This window comes from Stegostoma tigrinum, chromosome 38 (genome assembly GCF_030684315.1).
Source record: "Stegostoma tigrinum isolate sSteTig4 chromosome 38, sSteTig4.hap1, whole genome shotgun sequence".
Taxonomy (NCBI): Eukaryota; Metazoa; Chordata; class Chondrichthyes; order Orectolobiformes; family Stegostomatidae; genus Stegostoma; species Stegostoma tigrinum.
This window is the reverse complement of record NC_081391.1, coordinates 947,038-969,622: the sequence shown is the minus strand read 5'-3', so window position 1 is coordinate 969,622 and position 22,585 is coordinate 947,038. Positions and strand designations below refer to the sequence as shown.

The 22,585-nt window shown below is 44.7% G+C and overlaps 1 protein-coding gene across 1 annotated transcript in view; it reads left to right on the top strand.

Moving 5' to 3' along the window:
* The window catches only part of dmc1 (DNA meiotic recombinase 1), a 151,112-nt gene that overhangs the window by 26,256 nt on the left and 102,271 nt on the right, over positions 1-22,585 (top strand). Inside the window, exon 5 of the mRNA XM_048521125.1 lies at positions 14,359-14,441. Coding sequence (XP_048377082.1) covers positions 14,359-14,441 — 83 coding nt within the window. The remainder of the gene's footprint in view (positions 1-14,358; positions 14,442-22,585) is intronic.

Sequence of the window (22,585 nt, the reverse complement as noted above, 5' to 3'; positions counted from 1 at the left end):
ATACAAAAAGGAAAAAGATTTAAAGAAATTGCAAATGATATGAAGATCAACATAAAATGTTAGCAATTACATTAATTATTGAAGCAGCATGGGACACTTGAAGTCTGATATCAGTAACGCTGTCAGTGATGTGAAGGACTTCTGAATAATTAATTGCTTTCTATCAATATAGACATTAGTGGAAAATACCAGCATGTCAGGCAGCCCAAGGAAACTAATATTGAATTAGGGACGAAGAATAAACAAAATAAAGCAAGACAACATTCATGAGAAAATAATGGCATTAAAAGGAGCAAATTGCCAGGACTGATAAAATGTGAGGCTGGATGAACACAGCAGGCCAAGCAGCATCTCAGGAGCACAAAAGCTGACGTTTCGGGCCTAGACCCTTCATCAGAGAGGGGGATGGGGGGAGGGAACTGGAATAAATAGGGAGAGAGGGGGAGGCGGACCGAAGATGGAGAGCAAAGAAGATAGGTGGAGAGGGTGTAGGTGGGGAGGTAGGGAGGGGATAGGTCAGTCCAGGGAAGACGGACAGGTCAAGGAGGTGGGATGAGGTTAGTAGGTAGCTGGGGGTGCGGCTGGGGGTGGGAGGAAGGGATGGGTGAGAGGAAGAACCGGTTAGGGAGGCAGAGACAGGTTGGACTGGTTTTGGGATGCAGTGGGTGGGGGGGAAGAGCTGGGCTGGTTGTGTGGTGCAGTGGGGGGAGGGGATGAACTGGGCTGGTTTAGGGATGCAGTGGGGGAAGGGGAGATTTTGAAACTGGTGAAGTCCACATTGATACCATATGGCTGCAGGGTTCCCAGGCGGAATATGAGTTGCTGTTCCTGCAACCTTCGGGTGGCATCATTGTGGCAGTGCAGGAGGCCCATGATGGACATGTCATCAAGAGAATGGGAGGGGGAGTGGAAATGGTTTGCGACTGGGAGGTGCAGTTGTTTGTTGCGAACTGAGCGGAGGTGTTCTGCAAAGCGGTCCCCAAGCCTCCGCTTGGTTTCCCCAATGTAGAGAAAGCCGCACCGGGTACAGTGGATGCAGTATACCACATTGGCAGATGTGCAGGTGAACCTCTGCTTAATGTGGAATGTCATCTTGGGGCCTGGGATGGGGGTGAGGGAGGAGGTGTGGGGACAAGTGTAGCATTTCCTGCGGTTGCAGGGGAAGGTGCCGGGTGTGGTGGGGTTGGAGGGCAGTGTGGAGCGAACAAGGGAGTCACGGAGAGAGTGGTCTCTCCGGAAAGCAGACAGGGGTGGGGATGGAAAAATGTCTTGGGTGGTGGGGTCGGATTGTAAATGGCGGAAGTGTCGGAGGATAATGCGTTGTATTCGGAGGTTGGTAGGGTGGTGTGTGAGAACGAGGGGGATCCTCTTGGGGCGGTTGTGGCGGGGGCGGGGTGTGAGGGATGTGTCGCGGGAAATGCGGGAGACGCGGTCAAGGGCGTTCTCAATCACCGTGGGGGGGAAGTTGCGGTCCTTAAAGAACTTGGACATCTGGGATGTGCGGGAGTGGAATGTCTTATCGTGGGAGCAGATGCGGCGGAGGCGGAGGAATTGGGAATAGGGGATGGAGTTTTTGCAGGAGGGTGGGTGGGAGGAGGTGTATTCTAGGTAGCTGTGGGAGTCGGTGGGCTTGAAATGGGCTTGAAATTGCCAGGACTGATGACTTTCATCCCAGGATAAGGACTAAGTTGTTGCCACAAACTATAATTTGTCAAAGTTCTCTTGATTCAAGGATCAAAAAATAGTGTAAGCAGCTCCGCTGTGAAAGAAATGTAAGGGAGAAATTAGGAAATTATTTCTCATTTCAGTCAATGTGCGTTGATGTGAAGTTACTAGAGTCCATTATGAATGGCAGAGTGACTGAAAATCTTGAAAAAAATTTAACTATCTGAGAGAACTCGCATGGGATTTTTAAAGGGCAGGCTATGACTGACAAACCTCCTTGAATTTTTTTCATGATGTGGCTAAGAAGTGAACAGGGGATTCCTGTCATTTATTGGGATTTTCAGAAGGCATTTTGTCGAGGAAAAAGTTGAAGCACATCGAATTGAAGACAATTTATTGACCAGGTTAGGAAATTGGATGACCTGCAGGACACAGAGCATAGAGATGGTGGCTAGGTAATCTGATTGACAGGATGTGATTAGTGATGTCCCACAAAGTATTGGGAGCACAACTACTCTCCATCACTGCTAACAACTTAGGTGGCAAGAACGTCAGCGATCCATATTTGCCAAGGATGCAAAGATGGGCAGCATAATAAGCAGTGTACATGATCTCAGATGTTGTTAGGTTTAGATAAGGAAATAAATGGCAAATGTATTGCAATGTAGGCAAATATGAAGTCATCCACTTTGGGACTGAAAAGATACATTAGACTATTTTCTGAAAAATCCAATGGTAAAAACACTGGAGAACAAGAGACTTAAGGGCGCAGTACACACACGTCATGAAAAAGACTAATGGAAAGTTGGCCTTTATATCGAGAAAGATAGAGTTCTAGCAGCAGATGCTATGTTTCAGCTGTACAAACCTACTTATACCACAGCAGGAGCATTGTGAATAGTTCTGGGTGTTATACCTTAGATAGAGTGAATTCCAGATTTGCCAGAATGCCACCTGACCTCCAAGGGTTGAACTCAATGGGATATGACACTCATTATAGTTCAGGGGTGATTTGATTAAAGTTATCAAGATAAGAGGAATGGAGGATAGATTAGGAGAAATAATTTTTGGTGGTTGTGTCTATGACCAGAAAAGGTAGCGAAATGTTTTCAGCCAAGCATTTCAAGTGGTGCACTTATTCACAAAGGGAGTGGTCAAAGTTTGGAGTTCTCTTCTGCAGACAGCAATTAATGTGTTTAATGTTCATTTTAATACTGTTATTGGCTGCCTTTTATTAACCAAACACATTGAATGTTATGAAACATTGCATCCTTCATTTCCCATGAGTTTGTACGAGCCTTATGCTGTTCAAAGGATCTTAACAATTTATAAGTCAGAGTCATACAGCACAGACCTATCAAGTCTGCACTGAATAACTAGCAATAAAGGTGTGTTAATTCCAGTTTCCTGCACTTAGAATCGTACAGTTATACAGCATGGAAATAAACTCTTCGGCCCAACTCGTCTGCAGCAAGCAGATATCCTAAACTGAACAAGTCCCATTTGCCAGCATGTGGCCCATATCCATCCAAACCCTTCCTATTCATTTACACATCCAGATGCTTCTAACTGTTGTAATTGTACTTGCCTCCACTACCTTCTCTGGCAGCTCATTCCACCCTTTGCATGAAAAAGTTGCCCCTCCAGTCCCTTTTTAAATTTTTCCCCTCTCACCTTAACCCCATGTGCTCTAGTTTTGGACTCCCCTATCATGGGAAAAAGACCTTGTCTATTCATCTTATCTATGCCTCTCATGATCTTCCAGACCTCTCTAAGGACATCCCTCTGCCTCCAATCCTCCAGGGGTAAAAAGCCCCAGCCTGCTTCTCCTTATAGTTCAAATCCTCCAATCCCAGCAACATTCTTAAAATGTTTTTCTGCGCCCTTTCAAGTTTAACAACATCATAGCAGGAAGACCAGACGCACGCAGTATTCTAAAGGTAGCCTCACTAATGCCCTGCACAGCTGTAACATGACGTCTCAACCTCCTATACTTAATTCAATGACAAATGAAGGCAAGCATGTCAAAGCTGCCTTCACCCTGTCTACTTGCAACTCAACTTTCAAGGAGCAATGCACCTGCACACCTAGGTCTTTTTAATCGGCAGCACTCCCCAGGGCCATACCATTAACTGTGTAAGTGCTGCCCAGGTTTGCCTTACCAGAATGCAACACCTCACATTTATTTAAATTAAACTCCCATCTGCCACTGCTTGGCCTATCTGATCAAGGTCCTGTTGTACTGTGAGATAGTCTTTTTCACTGTCTACCACATCACCAATTCTGGTATCACCTGCAAATTTACTAACCATACCTCCTATATTTGCATCCAAATCATTTGTGTAAATGACAAAAAGCAGCGGACTGAGCACTGATCCTTGTGGCACACCACTGGTCACAGGCCTGTGGTCTGGAAAACAATCTTCAACTACTACCTTCTGTCTCCTACCTTCGGTGAATTTTGAATGCAGTCGGCTGGATTCCCCGGCTACCCCGGATTCCGATCTAATATTTCTAACCAGTCTACAGTGCTGAATCTTGTCAAGCACCTTGCTGAAGTTCATATAAACAATATCTATTGCTCTGCCTTCACCAGCCTTCTTTGTCACCTCTTCAAAAAATTGAATCAAGTTTCCCATGCACAATGTCATGCTGACTCCCTGATCAGTCTTTGCCTTTCCAAATGTGTGTAAATCCTGTCCGTCAGAATTCCCTCCAAGAACTTACCCACCACTGATATCAGGCTTACCGATTTAGAGTTACCTGGCTTTTCCTTATCACCTTTCTTAAGTAATGGCACCACGTTAGCAACCGTCTAGTCTTTTGGCACCTCACCCATGACTGTTGATCATACAAATATCTCAGTAGGTGACCCAGCAATCTCTTCTCTAGCTTCCCACAAAGTTCCAGGATACTCCTGATTGTGTGTGGGGCATTTATCTACCTTTAAATGCATTTTAAGACCTCCTGCATCACCTCTTGTTAATATGGACAGTTTTCAAGACATCACTACTTATTTCCCCCCGCCTCCCGAAATGTCGACTTTCCTACTCCTCTGATGCTGCCTGACCTGCTCTGTTCCTCTAGCTCCACGGTGTTGACCCACCCATCTCCTGCAGTTCTGCATATAGACAGTCTCATTGATCTTTAAGGGACCCCACTCTCTCCCGTGTTACTCTTTTGTCCTTAATGTACTTGTAGAATCTCTAGATCCTCATTAACCCTAGTTGCCAAAGCTATTTCATGTTGCCTTTTTACTGTCCTGATTTCCCTCTTAACATATTCCTACTCCCCTTATACTTAAACAGGGATTCACATGATTCCAACAGTCTATACCTGACATATAATAAAATGTGAGGCTGGATGAACACAGCAGGCCCGTGCTCCTGAGATGCTGCTTGGCCTGCTGTGTTCATCCAGCCTCACATTTTATTATCTTGGATTCTCCAGCATCTGCAGTTCCCATTATCTCTTATACCTGACATATGCTGTCTTCTTTATCTTGATGAGCGCCTCAATTTTTCTAGTTAGCATTTACCATTTTCTACGCCTATAAGTTTTGCACTTTGCACTCAATAAAAACTGAAGGAACTGCACATGCTGTAAATCAGGAACAAAAACAAAGATGCTGGAAAAGCCCAGCAGGTCTGGCAGCATCTGTGAAGAAAAATTCAGAACTGAGGAAGGGTCACCAAACACGAAATGTTAACTCTGATTTTTTTCTTTACAGATGCTGCCAGACCTGCTGAGCTTTTCCAGCAACTTTGCTTTTGTTGCACTTCACACTAACATGAGCATACTGTCTGAATTCTCATTATCTAAACTTTGAAGGTGTCCCACTTTCCAATCATCCCTTTACCCGCGAACAGCCTCCCTAGTCAACATTTGAACGTTCTTGCCTAATACCATCAAAATTGGCATTATTCCAATTTAGAACATCTAACTTTTAAATCAGGTCTATCCTTTTTCACTTTCTGTAAAGTGCTCCTGCACTGACACCTTGTCTGTCATATTTCCCAAAAGATGGGCAGGTTTTAAGACCGTAAGACATAGGAGTGGAAGTAAGGCCATTCGGCCCATCAAGTCCACTCCGCCATTTAAATTGTGGCTGATGGGCATTTCAGCTCCACTTCCCTGCACTCTCCCTGTAGCCCTTGATTCCTTGTGAGATCAAGAATTTATCGATCTCTGCCTTGAAGGCATCTAACGTCCCGGCCTCCACTGCACTCCATGGCAATGAATTCCACAGGCCCACCACTCTCTGGCTGAAGAAATGTCTCCTCATTTCCGTTTTAAATTTACCCCCTCTAATTCTCAGGCTGTGTCCAAGGGTCCTAATCTCCCTGCCTAACAGAAACAACTTCCCAGCATCCACCCTTTCTAAGCCATACATTATTTTGTAAGTTTCTATTAGATCTTCCCTCAGCCTTCGAAACTCTAATGAATACAATCCCAGGATCCTTAGCCATTCATCATACATTAAACCTACCATTCCAGGGATCATCCATGTGAATCTCCGCTCGACACACTCCAGCGCCAGTATGTCCTTCCTGCAAAATTGGACACAGTATTCTAAATGGGGCCTAACTAGAGCTTTATAAAGTCTCAGAAGCACATCACTGCTTTTATATTCCAACCCTCTTGAGATAAACAACAACATTACATTCACTTTCTTAATCACGGACTCTACCTGCAATCCTGGACCAACACTCCCAGATCCCTTTGTACTTCTGCTTTACGAATTTTCTCACCATTTAGAAAATAGTCCATGCCTGTATTCTTTTTTTCAAAGTGCAAAACCTCGCATTTGCTCACGTTGAATTTCATCAGCCATTTCCTGGACCACTCTCCTAAACTGTCTAAATCTTTCTGCGGCCTCCCCACCTCCTCAGTACTACCTGCCCGTCCACCTGTCTTCGTACCATCGTTTTGCTCTTTCTCTAGTAGGTTCATCCACATGCTAAATAAGAAAATGTTCTTGCATATACTGAACAAATTCCTCTTGATCCAGTCTCTTTTTTTAAATTCATTAATAAGATGAGGATGTGGGTCACTAGGCTAGCATTTAATTCCCATCCCTAATCGTTAAGTGTCACCACATTGCTGTAGGTCTGGAGTCACATTTATACCAGACTAAGTAAGGATTACAACTTCCTTCCCCAGAGGACTTTAGTGAACCAGTTGGGTTTTTCAACAATGGCCAATGTTAGACTCTTTATTCCAGTTTTATTTTAGTGTACTGAATTCAAATTCCACCATCTGTCATGGCAGGATTTAAATCTGGATCTCTGGATTAACAGTCCAGTGATAATACCGCCAGGCCATCACCTCCTTCTTAACGCTATTGTAACCCCAGTCTGTGTTTGGAAAGTTAAAATCCTCTTCAATTACAGCCTTATTATTCTTGCACATATCTGAGATCTCCTTACTTACTTGCTCTCAATTTCCTGCTGACTACTGGGGGGCCTTTAATACAATCCCAATAAGACCATTATCCCTTTCCTATTTCTCAGTTCCACCCAAATAACTTCACTGGATCTTCTCCTAGGAAAATCCTTCCTAAGTATCACCATAATGCTACCCTTAACCAAAAATGCCACTGCTGTTCCTCTCTTGCCCCCTTTCTATCCTTCCTATAGCATCTACACCTCAGAATATTAAGCTGCCAGTCCTGTCCATCCCTGAGCTAATTTCTGTAACACCTGTGATATCCCTTTCCATATTTCCAACCATGATCTAGGTTCATCTGCCTTACCTGTCAGGCCTCTTACATTGTTAGGAACTTTGTTGTAGCCTAGAAAATACTTGGTCTGTTTGTAAAGATTGCATTGTAACTTTAGGTAACCAGTTAATTAAAAATTACCTACAAAATAGTTTGAGAAGGGCTGCTGTGTGGTGGAAGTGGTGCTCGTTGGTATAAGTGTGAGTTTAGGTGAATACTGGGCCACAGAGAGAAAGGTGAGCAAGGTCAAGGCAAAGTAAGATTCTTTTATCTATCTTAATGTAAAGGAGCAGAAATGGCAGCTAGGGCAATGGTGTGCTCCTCCTGCCAGATGTGGGAGATCAGGGAGCAGCCTAGGGTCTCTGATGACTATGTTTGCAGGAAATGTGACTGGCTGCAGCTCCTCATAGACTGTGTCATTCAGATGGAGCGGCAGTTGGACGCACTGAGGAGCATACTGGTACAGAGAACGTGATAGACACTAGTTACAGGGACATGGTCACACTGCAGGTTCGGTTATGCTGAATGCCAGGAGAGGCAGGCAGGTAGTGCTGGATTCTCCTGTGGCTATTTCTTCCTTGATCAGGTATACTGTTTTGGATATTGCTGGTGGAGGCTAGCCTCTCAGGAGTATAATAGCAGCAGCCAGGCCTGTTGGCACCCCAACTGGCTCTGCTGTAGAGCAGATTGGGCAAAGTCCATGTGAGCAATAGTGGTAGGAGACTCACTAGTCAGGGGCACAGACAGGCATTTCTGTGGCTGCATTTGAGACTCCAGGATGGTGTGCTGCCTCCCTGGTGCCAGCATCAAGGAGTCTCTTGAGTGTTTGCATGAAATGCTTAAGAGGGAGGGTGAGCAGCCGGAAGTCATTGTGCACATTGGTACCAACAACATAGGTTGAAAGAGGGATGAGATCCTGCGAGTGAATATAGGGAGTTAGGAAAGAGGCTGAAAAGCAGAACCTCAAGTGTAGTTATCTCTGGGTTACTACCAGTGCCATGTGCTAGGAAGGCAAGGAATAGAAAGATAGGAGAGATGAATGCCTGACTAAGTAGCTGGAGCAAGGGACAGGGATTCGGGTTCTTGGATCAGTGGGACCTCTTCTAGGACAGGCGTAATCTGTACTAGACGGGCAGGTTGCACTTAAACTGGAGGGGAACCAATATTCTAGCAGGGAGGTTCACTAATGCCATTCAGGAGGGTATAAACTAGAGTGGCAAGGGGCTGGGAACTCGAGCAACTCGTCAGCAATTGGAGGGATTGAGGGGAATGTGGATGTTGGGACCAATAAGTCAGAAAGGAAGCACAGACAGATACAGGTGCATGATCATGATAGTGCTAATGGGCTGAAGTGTGTTTATTTTCAATGAAAGGAGTATTAAACGCAAGGCAGATGAGCTTAGAGCCTGGATCAGAACGTGGGACTGTGATGTTGTGGCCATTACAGAGACTTGGTTGAGAGAGGGACAGGACTGGCTGCTCAATTTTTCAGGGTTTTATTGTTTTAGACAAGATAGTGAGGAATGTAAAAGAAGTTGCTTTGCTAATCAGCGGCGGTGTCACACTCAGAAATGACAGACTGGAGGGCTTATCTACTGAGGCAATATGGGTAGAAATTAAAAATAAGATGGGTGTAATCACTCCAATAGGATTAGACTACAGGTCCCCCTCAACAGCCACTGACGCTTTTGAGGTACAAATATGTCAGATTATAGGCACGGTGGCTCACTGCTGCCTCATAGCGCCGGGGCCTGGGTCGATTTCCCCTCAGGCAACTGTTTGTGTGGTGTTTGCATGTTCTCCCAGTGTCTGTGTGGGTTTCCTCCAGGTGCTCCGGTTTCCTCTCGCAGTCCAAAGATGTGCAGACTAGGTGGATTGGCCATGCTAAATTGCCTGTAGTGCTCAGGGATGTGTTTGAGTAGGTGGGTTTTGGGAATGGGTCTGGGTGGGATGTTCTGAGAGTCAGTTTGGACTTGTTGGGCCGAAGGCTCTGTTTCCACACTGTAGGGAGTCTATGGATCTATGGCTTATGGAAAAATGCAATAACAACAGGGTTGTCGTAGGAGGTGACTTCAAATTCCCCAAATAAGAGATAACAAAGTGTAGAGCTGGATGAACACAGCAGGCCATTTTCTGAAGAAGGGTCTAGGCCCAAAACGTCAGCCTTCCTGCTCCTGTGATGTTGCTTGGCCTGCTGTGTTCATCCAGCTCTACACCTGTACTTCTCTAGCATCTGCAGTTCCTACTATCTCTTAATTAAATTCCCCAATATTGATTCCCTTACAGTGAGAAGCTTAAAAGGACAGAATTTGTTAAGTGAATCCAAGAGGGTTTCTTGAAACATTATGTGGATAGTCCAACTAGAGGAAGGCCACATTGGCCCTTGTATTGGCTAATGAGACTCGCCAGGTAATTGACCCTTCAAGGGGAGAGCATTTTGGAAACAGTGATCACAACTCCTTAAGTTTTAAGACAGTTATGAATAAGGTTAAATCAGGACTTCGCGGGAAAGTACTAAACTGGGGAAGGGCAAATTGTGTCGGTATTAGGCAAGTGCACAGGAGTGTTAATCAGGAGGAGCTGTTCTAGGATAAGTCCACTTTTCACATTGGGAATTGTTTAAATACCTACTGATTAGAGTTCAGGACCAGCATGTTCCTGTAAGGAGGAAGGACAAGGATGGCCAGATAAGGGACCCATGGATAATGAGGGAGGTTGTGAGTTTAGTCAAAAGAGAAAATGAAGTGTATGTAAAGTTTAGGAAGCTAAAATCAGATGGAATCATTGAGGAATATTAAGAAAGCAGGAAAGAACTCGAGCAGGGAATTAGGAGAGCAAGAAGGAGCCATGAAATGACTTTGGTGAGTAGGGTGAAAAAGAATCTCATGACATTCTATCCATTAATTAAAAACAAGAAGATAACTAGGGAGGCAGTAGGACCTCACAAGGATATGGGAGGGAAGAGATAACAAGGTGTAGAGCTGGATGGACACCGCAGGCCAAGCAGCATCGTTTCGAGTCGACACCCTTCTTCAAAAATGGAGGGAACTTGTGCTTGGAAGTAGAGGATGAGGCAAGATCCTAAATGGGTACTTTGCATTGGTATTCGCCTACAAAATGGATATAGCGAATCGTGAGATTGTGTGGAGCATGCTAATATGCTTGGGCATTCAGAAAGAGTAGCAGCCAGGAGACATTCACTGAAGCTACCAACTCTGAGACCCCAGTAGCTTTTGTTTTTACTGAGAAAACCAAAATCTAGTAATCTAGATCTGAGAGAGCTGGCCAGACCCATTCGGGCTGTTAAACAAAAAGCAAGGCCTCCAAAGCTGTTTACGTTCCCCCCATACTGCTTGGCATCTCTGCCTTATAATCGCTGTTCGAAAGAAAACCAGGACAAAATAACCTTTAAAGCCACGGCATCGTCACATATCACATAGTCTGCTATTACATGCAACCCATTGTTAGCCACTAACAGTTCCCATTATTAGCAATTCATTTTCCGAGCCAGATCGTCAGCCACTTCTTTGTTTGTCCATCTCTCTCTGTTTGGGCTGTATCCCCACCTATTTTTTACTCCTTACCACTTCCCTTCATCCTATCTTCTGTAATATAAACCAAGATTTTCCTAGACACAACAAAAAAGTGTGGGGCTGGATGAACACAGCAGGCCAAGCAGCATCTTAGGAGCACAAAAGCTGACATTTCGGGCCTAGACCCTTCATCAGAAAAGGGGGATGGGGAGAGGATTCTGAAATAAATAGGGAGAGAGGGGGAGACAGACCGAAGATGGATAGAGGAGAAGATAGGTGGAGAGGAGAGTATGGGTGGGGAGGTAGGGAGGGGGATAGGTCAGTCTGGGGAGGACGGACAGGTCAAGGGGGCGGGATGAGGTTAGTAGGTAGGAAATGGAGGTGCAGCTTGAGGTGGGAGGAGGGGACAAGTGAGAGGAAGAACAAGTTAGGCAGGCAGGGACGAGATGGGCTGGTTTTGGAATGCAGTGGGGGGAGTTCTCCCCCTTGGTCCAGGAACTCCCTACCTACCTCCGTGACACCACCCACGCCCTCCACATCCTCCAGAACTTCCAATTCCCCAGTCCCCAACACCTAATTTTCACCATGGACGTCCAGTCCCTATACACATGCATTCCCCATTCAGATGGCCTCAAGGCCCTCCACTTCTTCCGGTCCCACACCCTCCACCAACACCCTCATCCGCCCTAGCCGATCTTGTCCTCACCCTCAACAACTTCTCTTTTGATTCCTCCCACTTCTACAGACAAAGGGGGTGGCCATGGGTACCCGCATGGGCCCAAGCTATGCCTGCCGCTTTGTAGGTTATCTGGAACAGTCCCTCTTTCGCACCTACACTGGCCCTAAACCCCACCTCTTCCTCCATTACATTGATGACTGTATCGGCGGCGTCTCATGCTCCCAAGAGCTCGAGCAGTTCATCCACTTCACTAACACCTTCCACCCCAACCTTAAGTTCACCTGGACCACTTCCAACACATACCTCACCTTCCTGGACCTTTCTGTCTCCATCTCAGGCTACCACCTACAAACCGATGTCCATTTCAAGCCCACCGACTCCCACAGCTACCTGGAATACACCTCCTCCCACCCACCTTCCTGCAAAAATTCCATCTCCTATTCCCAATTCCTTCGCCTCTGCCGCATCTGCTCCCAGGATGAGGCATTCCACTCCTGTATATCCCAGATGTTCTCGTTCTTCAAGGACCGCAACATCGCCCCCGCCGTGGTTGAGAACACTCTGGAACGTGTCTCCTGCATTTCCCGCACCTCATCCCTCACACCCTGCCCCCGCAATAACCACCAAAAGAGAACTCCCCCTAGTCCTCACATATCACCCCACCAACCTCCGGAGACAACGCATCATCCTTCGACACTTCCGCCATCTACAATCCGACCCCACCCTTGTCTGCCTTCCGGAGAGACCACTCTCTCCGCGACTCCCTTGTCCACTCCACACTCCCCTCCAACCCTACCACACCCGGCACCTTCCCCTGCAACCGCAGGAACTGCCACACCTGCCCCCACACCTCCTCTCTCATCCCCATCCCAGGCCCCAAGATGACTTTCCACATCAAGCAGATGTTCACCTGCACATCTGCCAATGTGGTATACTGCAGCCGCTGTACCCGGTGTGGCTCCCTCTACATTGAGAAAACCAGGTGGAGGCTTGGGGACCGCTTTGCAGAACACCTCCGCTCGGTTCACAATAAACAACTGCACCTCCCAGTTGCGAACCATTTCAACTCCCCCTCCCATTCCTTAGACGACATGTCCACCTTGGGCCTCCTGCAGTGCCATACTGATACCACCTGTAGGTTGCAGAAACAGCAACTCATATTCTGCTTGGGAACCCTGCAGCCCAAGGGTATCAATGTGGATTTCACCAGCTTCAAAATCTCCCCTCCCCCCACTGCATCCCAAAACCAGCCCAGATCATCCCCGCCTGCCTAACCTGTTCTTCCTTTCACCTATCCCCTCCTCCCACCTCAAGCCGCACCTCCATTTCCTACCTACTAACCTCATCCCCCTTTTCTGATGAAGGGTCTAGGCTCGAAACATCACCCTTTGTGCTCCTAAGATGCTGCTTGGCCTGCTGTGTTCATCCAGCCCCACGCATTTTTTTATCTCGGATTCCCCAGCATTTGCAGTTCCCATTATCTCTTTTCCTGGCCACCATCAATTCTGAGGAAGTGTCACTTGACCCAAAATGTCAACTCTGATTTTTCTCCACAGTTGCTGCCAGCTTTTCCAGCTTGTTTTTTGTTTCCATAAACATACTGCCGAAATGTAGAAAGATGGTCAGAGTTCAGCAGCTTACTCTAAAACTAGAAAATGGTGAATATACTCTGGAGACAGCAGCATCTGTAAAGAGGGAAATAAAATTTACGTTTCAGTTTGATTAGAACTCATGAAAAGTCATTGCCCTGAAACACTAACTGTTTCTGCCTTCAAACATGTTGATGACCGGAGAGTTTCAGCACTTTTTCTTTTAGATTTCTATCTGAAGTATTTTGCTTTTGTTCCAATAATACTTAACCAGGTTACTGTCAGATTACTGGTACTAATACATACTAACTATATTAACTGAGTCACAGACCTGTTACTTTTGTGAATATATCCCCTTTATCCTCAATCACACTTTTTAAAAAATACATACTTTTCATTCATGAGGTATGATTCTCTTTGTTAAGGACAACAGTAATTGTCATTTCTGGCTGTGCTTGAGAAGATTGTGATAATGCACAATGAATTGGTACATTCTCAATGGTAAGGAGAGTTCCAGAATTTTCATTCAGCATTGATGAAGCAAGTACCATAGAGATGTCTAAATCATCAAATGTTCCCACGAGTCCCAGCCACGCTTGTCCTTCTAGGTAGATTTGGGAATTTTGAGATTTAAGAATTCTTGGACAATTGTTATAGTTTATGTGATAGATGATGCACTCTGCAGTCATAGTGGGTCTGTACTGGAAGATGTGAATGCTTATGGTGATTAATCAGATGCCAGTCAAGCAGATCGTTTTATACTAGATGGTGTAGAGCTTTTTCAACATTGTTAGAGCTATACTCATTTAGGGAAGTGTAAGTCATCAATATCTAGAATATTCAATAACATTATGGCTGATTTGTTTGTGGTCTTAACTCCACTTTCCTTTCCTTCCTACCTGACCTTAAAAATATCCCTTATAGATCTAACTGAATTAGCTTTGAATAGGTTCAATGACCTGGCATCATCACTCTCTAGGGTGGTGAATTCTAAAAACTAATGACTCTCTGAAGAAAAACATATTATCTGTCTTCAATGTTGACAGCCTTATTTTGAAATTGGCCATTTTTACAATATACCCTTGGCATGCTATCCTTGGAATGAATTGGTATTTGTGAAGGTCACTGAGTGTCTTATTTGCATACAAAAATATTGTTTTTGTGCTGCAGGAGCCAGGATTTCTCACTGCATTTGAGTATAGCGAGAAGAGAAAAACAGTGTTTCACATCACCACTGGCAGCCAAGAATTAGAGTGAGAACATTACTTATCTATGGAAATTATGTTAAATGCTGCTGGACAGATTCTCAGTAGAAGAAATCTTTTCAGAAATCAATCAAGCTATTGTATATTTTTTAATATCTAGAATGTTTTTAACTTAAATATTGATGTTAATAGCAAAATATAAACTCATCTATTGAATTAAAATGAATATCTTAACTAGACCAATATTAATTGCCTATTTCTGGCTATGCTTGACAAATGAGTGGTGGTCACTTCAGGTGCATCTGAATTAATTTTGTGATATAAATGCATTTTACAGTTATGCAAATACCTTGATTCATCTAGCTGAATTAGCCTTGGGCAACACGATGGCTCAATGGCTAGCATGGCTTCCTTGCAGCACCCAGTGATCTGGGTTTGATTCCACATTTGGTTAAATGTCTGTGTGGAGTTTGGACATTCTCCCCTATCTGCGTGGGTTTCCTCTGGGTGCTCAGTTTCCTCCCACATGTGCAGGTTAGTTGGATTGGTCACAGTGTCCAGGCTAGGTGGATTAGCCATTGTAAATGCAGGGTTACAAGGATAGGGTAGGGTGTGAGTCTGGGTCGAATGCTTTCAGAGGGTCATTTGTGGACTTGATTGGCTGATTGGCCTGCTTCCACACTGTAGGGATTTTATGATCTGTTCCATTTACTACAGGATATAAATATTTCATCTACTACATGACCCATCTCTGCTCCAGTTACTTCAGAAATTGTATTTACTGTGGGAACAATCTCTATTCCACTCATTGCAGGAGTTATCTCATAAAGTCATTGAAGTTTACATAATAAACATAGGTCCCTTAGTCAAACTTGTCCATGCTGTCGAAATCTTTTGTATTTATAGAAGAAAGAAAAGAAATTACCATGAATTCTGGAAATCTGAAATAAGAACAGAAATGCTGGTAATATTCAGACGGTCAAGCAGCATCTGCGGACAGAAGAAAAGTTAATATATCACACACCTGAAATGTTAATTTTGCTTCTTTCCATAGATGCTGCCAAACCTGCGGTATTTGCAGCATTTTCTGTTATTGTTTACAGGTAGAACACTTATTTATTTACTATCAGAGCTTCCTTCATGTTGTTATTTTTGCACAAACTATCTATTTGATTAGCTGCATAAACAATCAGTTGTATATACTGCATGATCTCAGAGTCATACAGCACAGAAACACTCTTCAGTCCCACTCATCCATACTGACCAGATATCCCAAACTTAACTAGTCACATTTGCCTGTTTTTGGTCCATATCCCTCTCAACATTTCCTATTCATGTACCCATTCAGATGCCTTTAAAATGTTGTTATTGTACCCGCCTCCACCACCTCTGGCAGCTTGTTCCATACACCCTCTAGCTTCTACATGAAAAAGTTGCCCCTCAAGTTTTTTTTTAATCTTTCCCTCTCACTTTAAACTGGTGCCCTCTAGTTTTAGACACCCCTACACTGGGAAAAAGAACTTGGCTATTCACTCTATCCATGTCCCTCATGACTTTATAAAACTCTTTCAGGTCACCCCTGAGCCTCCCACACTCTAGGAGTGAAAAAGCCTCAGCCTATTCAATATTTCCCTATAGTCGAAACCCTCCAATCCCAGCAACATCCTTGTAAACCCTTTCTAAACCCTTTCAAGTTTAACAACACCTTTGCTATAGCAGGGAGACTAGAATTGAATGCAGTATTTGAAAAGTGTGTTAAATAAACTATGCTGTTTTCATCGTAGAAATTGGCTGAAATATATCAGATTTAGGAGACCAAAGTTCTATTCATTGTGAACAAATTAAAGTATTTAATATTAGTTTTAAAAAACATGTGGTTAGATTCTGAGCTGATAACCCTTGAATCTGAAGGCTTTCATCCTAGGCTTTGAAAAATTGACAGGAGAGATGATGCAAAATAAATTCTGGCATTCAAAACTGTTCTGCACAGTACTATGGAATAATTAAGTGGATTAGGAAGAAGCAAATGAAACGCAGTCATTTAGAAGGAAAATTCTGGAATCTTATTAAAGGAATGATGGCAGAGCAGTTAAAACATAAGCAGGCAGAATCAAGGAAAGTTATGTGAACACCAGCTAGCAACAAAACGACATGACAAACTTTACCTCATCTCAGTGCACTCAGACAATTTAACTGGGAAAACATGACCATCTTAGTTAAAGCCAATCACAGACATATATAGGTAGTCCTAGAGGCCTAGTTTTCGACTCATAAGCAATCAAAAAACATTTGGAATTAGACCCAAGAAAAGCAAGAATCCCAAGAACCCCCAAAGACCTCTAGTACAGACCTTCCTCCAAAACAGAAAATATCTGTGAATCTTAATTCTGTTTCCTATTACTTAGTCAATTCCATATCTGGGTTGCCATTGACCTTTTTATTCCACAAGCTATAACTCTGCTCACAAGTCTATTATATGGCACAACAACAAAGAGATTCTGGAAGTCCATGTACACCATCAATTACATTACCGTAACAATCCTTTTCAGTCACCTCTTCAAAAAACTCCAGTAAGTTACTGACACACAAATTTCCCACAAGAAATTCACACTGGCTTTCCTTGATTAACCTACACTTGTGGCTGTGACTACAAACTTTTCTCTCAAAATACTGTTTTCAGAGATTTCCCCAACACTGAAGTTAATCTGACTATGTCATGGTTGCTGGGCTTATCTTTACACACTTTCTTGAACAAGGGTTTAAACATTTGTAATTGAGATAACAAGGCATAGAGTTGGATGAATACAGCAGGCCAAGCAACATCATAGGAGCAGGAAAGCTGATGTTTCGGGCCTAGACCCTTCTTCAGAAGTGGGGGAGGGGAAGGGGTGTGTGAAATAAATAGGGAGTGGGGGGGGAGCAGATAGAAGATGGATAGAGGAGAAGATAAGTGGAGAGGAGACAGACCGGTCAAACAGGTGGGGATGGAGCCAGTAAAGATGTGTGTAAATGGGGAGGAAGGGAGGAGATAGGTCAGTCCAGGGAGGACGGACAGGTCAAGGGGACAGGATGAGGTTAGTAGGTAGGAGATGGGGGGGTGGCTCTTGAGGTGGAAGGAGGTGATAGGTGGGAGGAAGGACAGGTTAGAGAGGCAGGCACGAGCTGGGCTGGTTTTGGGATGCGGTAGGGGGAGGGGAGATTTTGAAGTTTGTGATGATCCACATCGGACTGCAGGGTTCCCAAGCAGAATGAGGTGCTGTTGCTGCAATTTTCGGGTAGCATCGTTGTGGCACTACAGGAGGCCCAGGATGGACATGTCATCTGCAGAATGGGAGGGGGAGTTGAAATGGTTCGCGACTGGGAAGTGCAGTTGTTTAGTGCGAACCGAGTATAGGTGTTCTGCAAAGCGGTCCCCAAGCCTCCGCTTGGTTTCCCCGATGTAGAGTCCACAGCGGGAACAGTGGATGCAGTATACCACATTAGCAGATGTGCAGGTGAACATCAGCTTGATGTGGAAAATCTTCTTGGATTCTGGGATGGGGGTGAGGGGGAAAGTGTAGGGGCAGGTGTAGCACTTCCTGCAGTTGCAGGGAAAAGTGCCAGGTGTAGTGGGGCTGGAGGGGGTGTGGCGCAGACAAGGGAGTCACAGAGAGAGTGGTCCCTCCGGAAAGCAGACAAGGGTGGGGAGGGAAAACGTCTTTGGTGGTGGAGTCAGATTGCAGGTGGCGGAAGTGTCGGAGAATGATGCGTTGGATCCGGTGGTTGGTGGGGTGGTACATGAGGACGAGGGGGTTCTGTTTTGTTTGTTACTGCAGGGAGGGGGTGTGAGGGATGAGTTGCGGGAAATGTGGGAGACACGATCAAGGGCGTTCTCAACCGCTGAGGGGGGGATTCTGTAATATTACAATTGATCTAAAGACTGAAAAATTAAGGCCAGTTCCCCTGCAGTTTCACTCTTATAGCCCTCAGTATTCTTGGATACATCTAATCTTGCTCTAACGCCTTTTGCTTTTAACCATATCACCATTATGTGTCATTATTTTTAAGTGATTTGTGTATCTGCATCTTGGACCTCATATTTGTCCCACGCATTCATTCACTCCAACTACCAAGCAATGTACCCTGCATCTTTATCATATTAAAACATACTACTATATCCTTCTCTATATTACGTGGACATGATGGCTCAGTGGTTAGCACTGCTACCTTACAGTGTTAGGATCCAGGGTTTGATTCCACCCTTGGACAATTGTCTGTGTGGTGTTTGCACATACTCCCGGTGTCTGCATGGGTTTCCACCGGGTGTTCCGGTTTCCTCCCACAGCCCAAAGATGTGCAGGTTCGGTGGATTGGCCATGCTAAATTGCCCATAGTGTTCATGCCCATAGATTAGGGGCATGGTTCTGGGTGGGATGTTCTGAGGGGCAGTGTGTACAATATCAGACTTTGAATGTGGAAGGATCCAGTCCTGGCAAAAGTGAAACAACTGGTGGTGATGGGGGAAACCAAAAGGCCATCACAACATGAACTGAAATCTTTTTGGACCCGGAGAGACCAGATTTCAGTAGACAAAATATTTTGTTATGGGGAGCAAGACTGACTATTCCAAGCAAAGGTCGTTGCCACATATTGGCTGAACTCCACCAGGGTCACCCAGGAATTTCTAAAGTAAAGCTGTTGGTGAGAAGTTACGTCTGTTGGCCAGGACTGGATGCATACCTACATAGATGCATTGGTGGTACTGTGCCCAAGCTGCCAACAATAACAAAAATTATCTCCAGCAGCTCCCCCACTTTCATGGGAATGGCCGGGTAAACCCCGGACTTAGTTACACATCAACTGTTTCCACACTCTGGGAATTCTATGATCTTTGATCTGTACAAATGCATGCAGAACAGAACTGGAAATGACACAGACCAACTTAACAGTCCAGATCATATAAATACCAAGTGGAGTGGAACAACATTGCCTCATCAGAGGCCGCACTGATGATGTTACATTTGTATGACAACCAGCCAGCTCAGTGAGCAAGCCAACAACCTCAGTCAGAAGGCAGTTGAGGAGCCAGGCACATTTTGCTCCCGCACTGTTTGTGAGTTTGTAGTTTTCATATTTCCGTGTTTTCCTGAACACATGCTTGTTCAGGACCATCCCACCTGCCCAAACTGTAAACATCAGTGAACCAAGACCTTGTGTCGACCATGCCCCTCACTCATGCAGGGCCATTTCTATGTTTCCTACACCTGATTTTGCCCCTGAAGTAAACTGTCTCTCTCACTTAGCAGAGTCTTGTGTCCGGCGTTGGCATTTCTGATACCATTTCACCCTCCCCCAGGTCCAGGAGATTCGGATTCAACTTGGTATGGAGTCTTCTCCCCATGAGCAACTCTGCTGGAACTATCCCTGTAATTGCATGAGATGTGGTCTGATAATCAAATAGGAACCGGGACAGTTTGATGTCTAATGAAGCTGTAGGCTGTTTCTTTAAGACTGTCTTCAAAGCTTGGACTGCCGTTTCAAACAGTCCATTGGTAGATGGATGGCATGAAGCTATCTTATATAATGAACACCATTTGACATTAGGTAAACAATGGCCCATTATCTGTGACCAACACTTCCAGGAGTACGTGTTTTGGAGTTTTTCCATCGTTGTTCCAGTCTTTGATAAATGACTGTTTATGTCCAGCCACTTTGAGTAGGCTTTCACAGTGATTAAGGACATTGAGCCCATGAAAGGACCTGCACAGTTGATGTTTAACTAAGTTGGAGGTTTACCTGGCCATTCCCATGAAAGTGGGGGAGCTGCTGGTGATAATTTTTGTCATTTTTGGCAGCTTGGACACTGTACCACCAATGCATTTATGTAGGTATGCATCCAGTCCTGGCCACCAGATGTAACTTCTCACCAACAGCTTTACTTTAGAAACTCCTGGGTGACCCTGGTGGTGTTCAGCCAGTATGTGGCAGCGACCTTTGCTTGGGATAGTCAGTCTTGCTCCCCATAACAAAATGTTTTGTCTACTGAAATCTGGTCTCTTCGGGTCCAGAAAGGTTTCAGTTCTTATTGTGATGGCCTTTTGGTTTCCCCCATCACCACCAGTTGTCTCACTTTTGCCAGGACTGGATCCTTCCGCACTCAAAGTCTGATATTGTCAGCTATGACTGGAAGGATGTCCAGAAATTTTAAAACTATTACAGACACTTCCATTGGCAGTAGACCAATGGTTTATCTGTCACCAGGAGGTGGCTTAACATATCTGCATTTGCTACTTGGCCTCACGGATAGTTTTCCACCTTATCACACATACTTAGTATTACAGCCCATCACTGAATTCGACTTGAAGCTATCGGCAGCTCTGCCTTGTGCTGTTTAAAGTATACCTAGCAGTGGTTTGCGGTTCGTTAGTATTACAAATTTATACCCATAAAGGTATTGGTGGAACTCCCTGACTCTAGATCTGATTGCCAAATTTTTCTTTTCTATCTGGGTGTATTTATGTTCTGTATTAGCCAATTCCTGGATGCATACGCTATTGGACATTGCTCTCCATTGGTCCACCAATGAGCTAATACTACCTTGGTGCTGTAAAGGGAAGCATTGCATGTCAACACCAGGTCTTGTTTAGGAGCTTAGTGTGCCAACATGTTACAGGATGACAGTTGTTTCTTCGCTTCCCTGAAAGCTATGGCTTGGTAACATGTCTATTTCCAAGGATGATTCTTTTTTAAAGAGTTGATGCAGAGATGGAGGCCAGATTTTGTGTGAACGTTCCGTCATCATTCACCAGCCTGAGGAAAGACCTAAGCTCGAGTACAGATGTGGACGCTGGGGCACCTTTGATCGCCCTCACTGTATCTTCCAATGGGTATAACCTGATTTTGTTCATTCTGTAGCCCAAGTAGGTCACTTTGGGGTACCTGGAACATATAGTTTTCCCTTCTAAGACGTAAGCCTAGCTAGGAGGAACATTTAAGGACTATCTCCAAGTTCTCTACGTGCTCCATATTGCCCTTTCCTGTTATTAGCATCTCATCTAGATAAATGGCGACCTGGGGTAGACCTTGTAAAATGTTCTCCATCTTTTGCTGAAAATTTGCTCCAGCTGAAGATACCCCAAGTGGCAGTCTTCTTTATTGGGACAGATCCTTATGGGTATTAATTGTAGCATACTTCTGCGAAGCCTCATATAACCACAATTGCAAACATACATGACTCATGCCCAGCTTTGTGAAGAACAGCACCCACCCCACCAGCTTTGCGTATAAATCCTCTATGTGAAGGATTGAGTATTTATCCAGCTGGGGAAAGTGGTTTACCGCTTGTCTAAAATTACCACAAAGCCGAACCGAGCCGTCAGGCTTCATATCAGCATGACTGATGCTTCCCATTCTGCAACCTGGACTGAATTGATGATTCCTTTGCTTTCCAGCCTTTTGATTTATGCCTGCATGTTTGCTCATAAGGCAAATGGCACTGGGTGGACCTTGCAGACTTGTCGTATTGCTTTCTGGTCAACCCGCAAGGTAGCCTTGGCTCCTTGATAGTCCCTAGATCTAGAAAAACCTCAGGGTATTTAATTAGGACTTCACTCAGGCAGTCATTTTCTAATCGAAAAATGTTGAGCCAATCTTGGTGAATCTCAGAGCCAATTTCGCCCCATCAAGCTTGGGCGTGAGCTTTTTACTGCAATCATTGGTAACTGAATATCTGCTGCTCCTCATAAGAGACAGAAACTGAAGTTGTAGTCGTAATTTGTGAAGGTTCCATAGTACACATTCTCAGTCTAGCTGAGGTCTTGTGCAATCTTAAGGGCTGGAGCCCAGAATGAATTTTGCTAAAGACTGGTTCTGTGGTCACTGAAACGGACACATTGATATATTGACTTCCATTAGGACTGGATGACCATTTAACTAGACGTTTATTTTGACTGGTTCTTTTTTAGATGTTACTGCGCAATTTAATTGTTTGAAACCAGATGTCAGGGACTTTCCAGGGTGTGCGCTCTCCTGGATACCAGCCTGTGAGTTCTCTTAATCTATTTAGGTCTAGCGGACTCTTTTGCTGTCTCGTGTCCGCATAATGGCAGTAACTACAATGGCTTGCTGGCCCAGATCCTGAAGAAAATTTTAATCATTTGGCCGAGGCTTGGCTTTATTTTGGGGTTTTGCTGTAGGCTGACCTAGAGTCCCTC